This window comes from Sarcophilus harrisii, chromosome 2, assembly GCF_902635505.1.
Source record: "Sarcophilus harrisii chromosome 2, mSarHar1.11, whole genome shotgun sequence".
Classification (NCBI taxonomy): Eukaryota; Metazoa; Chordata; class Mammalia; order Dasyuromorphia; family Dasyuridae; genus Sarcophilus; species Sarcophilus harrisii.
In genome coordinates this window covers 34035589-34046559 of record NC_045427.1, presented here as the reverse complement: position 1 = coordinate 34046559, position 10971 = coordinate 34035589, and the positions used below count along the sequence as shown (strand labels likewise).

Sequence of the window (10971 nt, the reverse complement as noted above, 5' to 3'; positions counted from 1 at the left end):
TGCGCTTTGTCTTTCTTTGTATTCCCCAGGCTTAGAGCAGCGCTGGGAAAACTAAGCGCTTCATAAATGCTGATTGACTGACAGCTGCTTAAACGTGCACAAATTCTCTTCTCCTACAGAATGTAAGCTCCTGGAGGCCAGAAACTGTTTCCTTTACCTTACCAGGTGCATCACTCCGCAGGATAAATTACTAGACTCTCATTAAAACGCACCTAAACTTAACGGAGAGGCTAAATGACCAGCCTAGAAGCAGTTCAGGACTCCATTTCCCAGCATCCTTCAGGTCGCAGTCTTCCCCGTAAGACGAGCCTCCATTTCCCTGAATCCACTTGGAGGGCCACGTGACGTGCGCACGAGCTTCACGCCCGTTGTCTGTGCTTGCTCGCCCCGCCCTCCTCCCGAGGCATTCTGGGAGTCGTAGTTTCGGCCTGCTCGCGGGCAGGCGCCGATTCAGCTGCGTGAACATTTTCGGCTCGTCTTTTATTTATTTTTTTGCGCCGCTCCTGGGCCGGTAGGTGGTGAGTGGGTGAGTGTGCGCTCGCGCGTGGGGGCGTAAGCGTTTCTCGGTGTGCGTATGTTTGTGTTCCTGCGCCCCTTCCCCTCCTGTCGCCGCCGCCGCCGCCCTCGGCCCCCGCAGCCGCAGGCCCCGCGAGGCCTCGAACCCCGCACTGGCCGCGCCGCAATTAGCCGTCTGTCCGGGGTGGGCTGCGGGCCCGGCCTCGGGTCCGAGCCCTAGGCCGACTGTGGCGCGCGGGGTGGTCGGCCCGGCAGGCCCGTAGGTACTAGGGAGTCATAGCAGAGTCTGGAGGAGGGGAGTGACCCGCGCCCCCGGGAGGGGGGCCCACGACCGCGGTCCCCCCCACTTCTCCGCTTCTTTCTTCAGGCGCGTGCAGGAGAGAGCCTGGGTTCAGATCCTATTTCCCGCCTCCGGGTGACCTTTGGCACGCACTCTGCCTTCCCGAGCCTCAGTTTCCTCTTCTGCAAAGTGGGAACAATAGCGGCGTCGCCCGCCGGGCCGTTCGGGGACTCCCCGGGGGCCCAGCTCGGTCCCTTGTCACCCGCTGATCCCCTCCCTGGGGGTTTCCCGGCCCCCTCTCGGGCCCGGGGCTCGCCGGGGCGGCCGGTTAAGTTCGCCCTCCCCCTCCCTTTGGAAGTGCCCCGGGGCCGCCCTAGGGGCGGGATGGCGGGGGGGGGGGTGATTGTCCCGGAGGGGGTGGGTGCGAGGCCGAGTCCTCTGGGGAGCGCGTCCAGCGGCTTTTTGTTGTTTGTTTGCTGCGCGAGCTGGGCTGCGTCAGTCCCGCCGGGGCTCCGGTTGCCGTTTACAAATCGTCTCTTTGTATTTGACCATGAACTTAACAAACGTCACCAAACCGCAGCTACATGCAAAGTAGACAAAGAGCGATCGCGTCTGAGGCGCTCGGTGCTTACAGCGAGGTACTCGCCGGGCTCCGAGGTGGGGGCAACAATGTTGCCCTGCTCGGAGCGGCCCTTCCCGTCCTTCCTGCTCCTCTCCTTGCCGAGGGGGGAGGGGAGCTTCGTGCCCGGGGCGGGCGGCCCGGCCTTGAACCTGAGGCTGCCCCGGCCAGGGCCCGGGCTTCTTTTCTCCCGCAGCACCAGCTGTGGATGTGTGCACTTAACCCGGCCCGAGGCTGCAGCCTCCCCTGCCGGGGCCGGCCTCACAAAGAGAAGGGAAGGCAAGGGGGCTCTCAGAGGAGAAGAGCATGCAAAGGACTCTGGGCACGCAGAGGGGATGATCAGCGCCCGCATTAAGTGGGCTCTGCAAAGTCTTCTTGTAAAGGAAGGGATTTAGCCGGGATCTGATGGAGGAAGCCAGGGAAGCCCGGAGGTGCAGAGCAGGGGAGACAGGGAGATGGCTAGTTTGGAGCCTGGAGCTGGAGTCGTCTTCTTTAAGGAACAGCAGGCAGGCCCCTCTCCTAGATCACAGAGGATGGATGGGAGTAACAGGACTTGGAAAGTACGGAGCAGCTGGGTTTTAAAGGGCTTTGAAGACCATCAGCATTCTGTATTTGTTTCTGGAGGTGATAGGGAGCCAGTGGAGTTTATCGAACCAGGGAGCTTCAGGAAAATCACTTTGGTGGCTGAGTGGAGGATGGATTGGAGGGGGAAGGGATTTAAATCAGGGAACATCCCCTCTTCTCCCCCAGGTGGGAGGTCATGAGAGCCTGCACTAAGGTGGAGACGAGGAGGCAGATGCAGCTCTCCAAGTTTAAAAAAAATAAACAAACAGAAAAACAACCCAAAGCAGAGATTATCCTGGTTCTTGTTCCTCCTTGCATCCATCCCCACATGCATCACCAGCTTCTGTTGTAATCCTGGACTAAAGGGAGGAATTCACTGGCATTTCTCTTGGGTTTTATTTAAATTTGTCTTTGATCTGCTGCCCTTTTTCATCTTTGCTGGGTTGTTGCACGAGGGAGCTGCTCCAGCCAGAATATGCACATATGTCCACATGCTTATATTTAGAAACCTCTCTGTACAAACACACACACACATGTATATATATACACACAGCAAAATATCTCTCAAGATATATCTTGAGAATATCTAACTATATATAAAGATATACTATGTATAAAAATAATAATGTAATAACAAAATAACATATATAAAATGATAAAATAATATAATTACATATTATATATATAAATAACTATATAGCATTACATAGGGGTGTGTGTGTGTGCAGTATGCATGTATACATCCATATCTGCACATAAAACTACATCTAGCTTCTCATATATGTAAATTTACATTATAGTGAGTATTCAGAATCTAATGGCTTTAATGCTTCATTATGATGTAGATGCAGCTTTGTCTCTGCCTGCATTTTTGGAGCTGCCTCCCCAGAAGGAGAGGATTTTTGCAGTGGATTGGGCGACAGATTGTAATCAAGTGTTCAAAGAACCTGGCTGGCTGATTTGGGGAATGGCCACAGAGGCTTGGCAGTTATATTTTCCCTGGGTCTAACCTTGAGCCCAGATGGTTTAATCTTCTGACCTGTATTCTTTTTCCCATATTAGGCCAAGTAGAATATTAGTTCCCTGAGAGCAGGTGCAGGTTCATTTTGGCTCTCCTCAGTACATAAGACCACCACGGGCTACAAAACAGGGAACTAATAACAGGAGGAATTGAATTAAATCAAAGTGCAAAGCTCCGTGCAAATATAATTCATTGACATTTATGTTTTTCTTCATAGAATATTTTTCAGGTGACTTATATTTCTCTCTTGTCCATTGATTTTCCCATACTATCTCATGTGTATGGAGAGCATACATTTTACTGTCTGGGCATTTGGTGCTTTAGGAGAGGACATTCTTATTTATGTGGCTGACATAAATAAATATAAATGTATGTATGTATACATACATGCCAGTCCCAGTCACTATCAATATATATATGTACGTGTGTTTGTGTACATATCTATATATGCCTTTGTACATGTTTATATATCTAAATATAGATGTCTATTTGTCTTCCTATTTACCTGTTTTTCTATCTTCCTATCTACTCATTTCTCTTTCTCTGTCTCTCTCTCTCTATAGCTGTCTGTTAGTCTGTTTCATGCTGGAATTTCAGATCTGGAAGAGATCCATTCAGATATAGGCAGAGTATGTATTTATCATTGGGTACTCGGTACTCTTTTTTCTTTGTTTTTTTTTTTCCCCTCACTTTAAATCAAAACTTTGTTTTTTATTATTATTTTTTTAAAATAGCTTTTTATTTTTATATATGCAAAGAGAGTTTTCAGCATTCACCCTTGCAAAACCTTTTGTTCCAAATTTTTCTCCCTCCCTTCTCCCCCCTGGATTGTGAATAATCCTATACAGGTTAAACATGTGCAGTTCTTCTATACATATTTCTACATTTATCATGCTGCACAAGAAAAATCAGATCAAAAAGGGAAAAAAAATGAGAGAGGGAAAAAGGCAAGCAAAAACAAAAAAAGGTGAAAACATTATGTTGTGATCCACATTTAGTTCCCACAGTCGTCTCTCTGGATGCAGATGGCTCCCTCTATCACAAGACCATTGGAACTGGCCTGAATCACCTCATTGTTGAAAAGAGCCACGTTCATCAGAACTGATCATTGTATAATCTTGTTGTGGTTGTGTACAATGTTCTCTCAGTTCTACTTACTTCATTTAGCATCAATTCATGTCAGTCTCTAGGCCTTTCTGAAATGATCCTGCTGAATGTTTCTTATAGAACAATAATATTCCATAACATTCATATATCACAATGTATTCAGGCATTCCCTTACTGATGGGCATCCACTAAGTTTCTTGTTCCTTGCCACTACAAAAAAGGGACTGCCACCAACATTTTTTTTTTTTTTTTTGCTCACGAAAGTCCTTTTCCCTTTTTTTATGATCTTTTTAGGATATAGGTCCAGTAGAGACACTGGTAGATCAGAGGGTATAACAGTGCTCTTTTTTTCTAACCCAACTGGGATGTTAAGATTCATGTTTCTAAGTGCCTGAAGTCAGCCAGGAACAATTGTATTGTAGATGTGAGTCTTGCTTTAAAATGCCTGCTAGCTTTAATGGCCTTTAGGCTTCCTTCCATGGCTGAAGTCTTGTGCCCTTTTCAATGACAGTGACTCTTAAGTTCATCTGCTGAATTCTTGGAAATTTGTGATCTGCAGGCCTGTGGGATGTAGTACTCACCATCCCAAAAGTCACAGCTTCCTAAAGAATCAGAGCAGGGGGTGTTTAGAATCCCCTGCAGACACTTTTTTCCACCCTGAGGCAATTGGGGTTAAGTGACTTGCCCAGGGTCACACAGCTAAAAAGTGTTAAGGGTCCAAGATGAGATTTGAACTCAGGTCCTCTGAGTTCAGGGCTGATGCTCTATCCATTGCCCCAAATAGCTGCCTCCAGACAAGTCACATTTTATCTGTGCAAAGATGGTGGTTCTTGTGACAGAGCCACCTTAGCCCCAAGCTAAGGAGACCCAGTTTGCAATCTTGCTTTGGATACTCTGGCTGTTGCCTCTGAGACCATACAATGCAGATCAAACTCTGATCCTTCTTAGAAGAGGAATTTTCCTCACCAGTGAAATCATAGGGCCACTGCTGGTCCTTTAATGAAATGTCCATGTGGATAAGCGTGGGTCTGGTTCTGGACCAGGGACTGCTGCAGCACCTGCTGCCTCGGGTGGTTCTAGTGCAGATTTATCACTTGGGTGAATGGTGGGTCAGTGAAACTTGTCGTGTCCCTGTTTGTAGGCCTGTGGATTAGACCCCCCAGCTTGGGTAGGCAAGTGAAGGTGCTGACTTCTTCCTCTTTCTTCTGCCCCAGCAGCCTTTTGTTGAGCCTACAAGGCCCCATTGTGGGGCCCCCGAGCCCCAGCCCTGTCGGATGGTGACAGCGTTGGGGGAGTTTCGTGCAGGGCCGGAATCCATCCGGGTTGGAACATCCTTGTCCTGAGAGCCTTCTCTTTGGAACGTCAGCGCAGACCCTGATGCGAAGGAGCTAGTGGCTGGTGTGTTATAGGAATCTGCTGGTCCTTTGTGGAGAGCGCAATCTTAGAGGGAGATCACCGCAATCAGGAAAGGTCAAGAAGGGAGTGACCATGAAGGGCGTGGACCCGACACTGGAGGAGAGAGGTGAGGGGCTGGCCAATGTGGGAGGAGCTGAGAGGGAAGAGGCCCCCTGGGCCGGGAATCTGACTCTGCTGTCCCTGGGAGGGATGCTCATCTTTGAACCACTTCAGCTATCATTCTACTATGTTTTGCTTATAGTCCACTAAGACCATGAAATCTTTTCTTTATGAACTGTTTTTTTTTCCTTCAATTTGTGCCATTTTTTTTCACCCCAAACATAGCACTTCCCATTTGTCCCTTTAATTCTATCCACTTAGCTTTGTCCTCATACTCTGTGTTATTAGTGTTTTTGGATGTTGAATCTCTGATCCAGAGTTTTAAAAATAATTTATCTCTTTGCAACTTCCTGTCATGGCTCTTGTTTTAAAGAGATCCAGCAACACTAGAAGATGGCTTGTTCCTTTTTCCAGACTAAATATACATAGTCCTGGAACTTTTCCCTTCTGATTTGACTCTTCTCTGTGCAAATGAAAGGATCTCGGAAGCCATGTGGTCCAGGCTGTGCCCGAGCCAGTCACTTGGCTCTTTCTTCTGCACATTTTCTGTCTGCTCAGTATTTTCTTCAAACTTTGATGTCGAGAATTGGACTCCACATTGCAGATATATTCGGATGAGGACACAGTGTTGGAAAACTGTCCCCTGAAAGTGGTCGGGCTGTTCTTTTCTTCCAACAGCCCAAAGTCGAATGAGCTTTTTGCTGCTATAGCCCTTGCCGATGTTGGACAAACTTGTGGTCCATGAAAATAAGCAGACTTTTGGCACTGGACCAAGGATGAAACTCTCCATTTATCCCCATTCATTTTCATCCTCAACATCATTGTGTTCCTGTTTGTCCTCTTAATTCTTTGGCTGCTGGGTTGATGTGGCAGGGCAGCGATGTCCCATGCTGTCCGCCTCTGACGTCCCGTGCCCTCCTTGGCCCCTGAACTGGGAACGAAGGGAGGAGGTCAGGGTCTTGGGTGCCACTGCCTGGGGCTGTGCTCTTGGATATTGGGTCAGTGTGTTGGGCTGGGGAGCTTTGACTTTTGGACTCAACCCCAGAATCTGGGCGAGAAATCACCTGGTGAGCAAAGCAGGCGCAAGATGGCATTGATGAGGATTCTGTTTCATTCTTTTCTCCTCTAGTTCTGGCTTCTCAGGACTCTTCCCTTGAAGCAGGAATCGATGGGGAGGAGACGATGGCTTCAGAGTTCCTAAAAGCCAAGTCCCAGGTAAGTTGGGTTTTTTCCTCTGTTGAAATCCCGTCTCCTTCCTGCAGTAAACACTGTGTTTTTTCGGCCCCTTCTGGTCTTCACCAGGCCCCCTCTGTGGGGCTGGTCCCCTTATCATCACCAGCACCCCTTTTACTCCTCGCACTCAGGTAGAGCTATATAGTTGGCAAAGTGCCACTTTGTACAGATTGCGGATCTCCTCTGACCCTTACAACAACCCTAGGAGGTAGGTGCTATTATTACCCCATTTTACAGAGGTGGAGTGACCTGCCACATAGCTTGGGTGCGCAGCTGTCGGGGTGTCTCAGAAGGATTTGAACCCGACTCCAAGTCTGGCACTCTATTTGCTGCACAGCTCACCTCCTCTGGCCTTCCTTATGTCTGAGCCCCTTCGTTCTGCCCCTCTGAAGACGAGGGTCTGTTAGGAACCATATGGCCCGGCCCCGCATTGGATATCTGAGAAACCATGGGGCAGAAGTGCATAGTCAGCTCATTTGATCCTGATTGCTCTTTCCATCATACATACAGTGGCCCAGCTCAGAAATATCCCCTGCGCATCTCATGAATCACCCCTTTCTTTCTCCTTTCTTTCAAATATCCATTTGTTCTGTCATTTTCTTGCATTGCGAAATACTGGAATGGGGGCCTGAGAAATGTCTGGGCAGGTTAGGCTTTGATTAACTACTTCCAGACCCAGCCTGCCCTCAAAGAGCTCACATCTAATGGCATTGTGGGATTGGTGGTACAGAAGGATAGATGTTCCTTCCCCACCACTGGCCTTGAGAGAGAAAAAGTCTGTGATTTTGGAGTTGTGAAGAGGAGACCCTGAAAAAGTGTCCCAGAAGTCTGTGACGGAGTGGAGTGAGAATCCGGGGCCTGTTCAGGAGGAACGCCATCCTCAGCATCCTTGGCCTTGCTGGCCAGCCTCATGCTCCTCAGCCCCACCAGGGACCGGCCTAGTGAGTGTACCCCAGAAGGGGCAGTGAGTGGGGTGATGAGCAAATAAGGACAAAAGCTTCAGGGACTGAGCAAAGCTCCAAAAGGGTCATTGTTTCTCCACGTGTCCTGATAACAGCTGTTATGTTCTCTGTTATAATCTTTCAAAACAAAAAAAATCTAAACTGTTTCCTTTGTCAGACTTTGTTTCATTACAAATTCAGGTTGATCCCAAAGGTTGATCATTCCACATCTTATGCTTAGTGCTTGTGGAGCAGAAGGGTGTGGAGAAGCCTGAGACCAACAGGAAATACATAGAATTTAAATAGGCCGTGTCCCAAACTTCTGCTCAGTATTTGGATTTCTCCTAACTGGGGCTGTGAGGTACTAAGATTTTATTAATGCCTTATCCAATCTAAATTATTTAAGCTACCAGAGAAGGGAGGCTCTATTGACCCAAGTCATTAGATTGTTTCTGGGCTATGAGTGGGCTAATTGGCTGATTCGGTCTCTAGCTTCCCAGGAGATGGGAGAAGCAGGGAGAGGACAATGACCAGTAGAAGATCAGGCCCTCAGCTGAGCCCAAGGGAGGTGATTGTTATGGCTTGGGAGGAACCCTCTCCAGTTATTTCCATAAGGGAGGAAGGAGCAAAAGAGGGATCAGTCCGCTCTTTGTCCTTCACAGCTGTACCTGAAGGGTACAGGCCTGATCGTGAGCTTGGGCTCTCATTGAGCTTCCTTTTTTCCTTTGCTTTCCTTCTCCTTATTTTATGAAGTTTGCTGCTTGCCATCCTCTTCTGCCAGGCTTTTTGCTAGAAGTAAATTCCAAGCTGCTGTTGCCCTTGTCTGCCTTTGGCAAAGAGATCAGGTGTTTTTTAGGGTCTTTTAATATCCTGGTAGAGGTACAGAATTTATGTTGGTTATTTTCTTTAGGATGTGGGGACTGTAAATTGGTGCCTGTTCTTTGATCAGTTTTTTTTTTTTTGGTGTAAATAATTTCTTACATGAATTTCAAGTTGTTTTAATGTTCTATATTTCCTATATTTAGTATTTTAATTAGATACTGGTTTCATTTTGCTCTAAGGTTGCTAATCTCACTGTAAACAGATGGCTGATTCTAAATGACTCCAAAATTGATAATTAGTCATTTTCTGCCTGTAAAAGCTTTGTTTTTCATGATTTGGGATAGTCCAGAACTTAGTGCAGCGTACTTGGCACATAATAGACACTTAATAAATGCTTATTGGTTATTTTTCTTTTTCTTACCCTCACCCTTCCAAGGCAATTGGGTGACTTGCTTAGGATCACACAATTAGTAAGTGTTAAGGATCTGAGATTTGAACTCAGGTCTTCCCGACTCCAGGAGTGGTGTTCTATCCACTTCACCATCAGGTGCCACTTAATAAATGCTTATTGACCAATTGGTAATTAGTGAGCACTATATATAGTTATCTGTAGGCTCCTTGAAAAGAAGTATTTTCAATATACTTTAGATCAGGACTTCTTAAATTTTTTTTCCCTTGTGACCCCTTTTTGTCTGAAACATTTTCAGCAACCCTGGGTATATAGGTATGTAAAATAGATACATAAATCAAACATTTACTGATAATAAATTATAATTTCATGACCTCCATATTCAGTTATGTGATCTCTATGTTTGGTTCACAGTTTAAGAAACTTTGGTTTAGATGAAGAGGGTTTTTTTTTTTGTTTTTTTTAAAGCATTTATTAGGTCCATGCTATGTGCCTGGCACTATGCTAAGAACTTGGGTCAGAAATCTAAAGGGAAGATAGTCTGTTCCCTCAAGACGTTTATTTTTTGTTGGGGGAAAAAAAACCCATCATACTCTGTTTTGTAGATACAACCTTGTCAGAAACAACTTTTTATTGCTGTTAGGTTGATCTAAATCTAAACGTTGTTCTGTTTAGGAGTTTTGTCCAAACCGATCGAGTCTCTTCCTACCCTTAGACATTCTCTCCAGCACAAGTCATTTTGGAGTCATACTCAAAACATTCCTTAAGCACGGGTGAAAATTCTATGTGAGATAAGAAAGACATCATCATGGGACTCACACCAACTATCATTTAACATGTTGCTTCATTAAATAGAACCATAATTACTTAACATTTGTCATTTTCTTAGAGAATCTTAAAACCAACCAACCCTTTTTTCATTCCTTTCCTCTGTATTTTTCATCTTTTCCATGTTCACCTTTGTATTGAGGTGAGTGGATATTATAGTATATGCTAATTTAATTAGGAGATTGTTTAATTATTCATAGTCTTTCTTTGCCTCCTAATTCTCCATCAATCTGGCTGTCCAGAAGTGACACAGATATAGACTGTCGCATTCACATTTTCATGCACAAACACACTCTCTTAATCACTCTTCAGTTTCCTCACATCAACAAGCACAAACATATCAATATATAAATAACAAAAAAGATTTTATTTGAGAAGGTTAACTAATGGTAGGAAGTATATTTCCAAGTTAATTTTCTCTGTAGTAGTTATCTATGTTTCTTAACAATAGTAAGCAATGATTCCTTCCCTTTTTAGTCTCTTTGATGAATTTCACAATATGGTAATATTTTATTTTTATGTAATTGATTATAGACAAAACCTCAAACATTTACAAAACCATATAAATAATTTGTATAATTGTAATTGAACCTTGTGAGTTTCATTATTTAAAATGTTGATGATAACTTATTGTCATTGCTGTATATTTATGCATATTCTTTGGCTTTTATGTAGTGGTAATCAGTGTTTGCTCTATCCTTCTGATTCCTCGTTTTTCATTCCTATATAGTATCTTTCCAAATTCCATGTTATTCTTTGTCATTTTAATTTATACTCTACAACAGTGTTATAAAAACATCACAACATTACAAATTACTCAGCTATTCCTCAATTGTTGGATGGTCCTGCTAATACTGTTTCTTTTTTTTCTCCATTAACAAATGCTTGAATGCAAAACTTCCTCATTCCCCTACCCCATAATATTCTCTGTATTGAAAAAATTGCACAGTGCTCCTTAAAGAAATAACAAATTAAATAATTAGGATAGTCATGGCTCAGGATTGGGCTTTAGTTATGATAAATATGACAGTTGGTATGACAATGTGATAGAATTGATGACAGTTCTCTCTAAAGCTCCTCAGAGAGCCAGGGCTAGACCTAATCATACCAGATTCA

At 45.0% G+C, this 10971-nt stretch overlaps 1 protein-coding gene across 5 annotated transcripts in view; it reads left to right on the top strand.

The window, feature by feature from the left end:
* Window positions 1-423: 423 nt before the first annotated feature.
* Window positions 424-10971, top strand: part of LOC100925748 (zinc finger protein 665) — a 29855-nt gene continuing 19307 nt past the window's right edge. Inside the window, exons 1-4 of one of the 5 annotated variants that reach the window (XM_031949817.1) lie at window positions 424-526; window positions 3564-3629; window positions 5325-5629; window positions 6752-6837. In XM_031949817.1, the coding sequence (XP_031805677.1) occupies window positions 5596-5629; window positions 6752-6837 (120 nt within the window). In that variant the 5' untranslated portion in view covers window positions 424-526; window positions 3564-3629; window positions 5325-5595. Of the gene's footprint in view, window positions 527-3563; window positions 3630-5321; window positions 5630-6751; window positions 6838-10971 lie in introns of all 5 variants that reach the window. The other 4 variants (XM_031949816.1, XM_023495236.2, XM_012540480.3 and 1 more) reach the window with 4 other exon arrangements.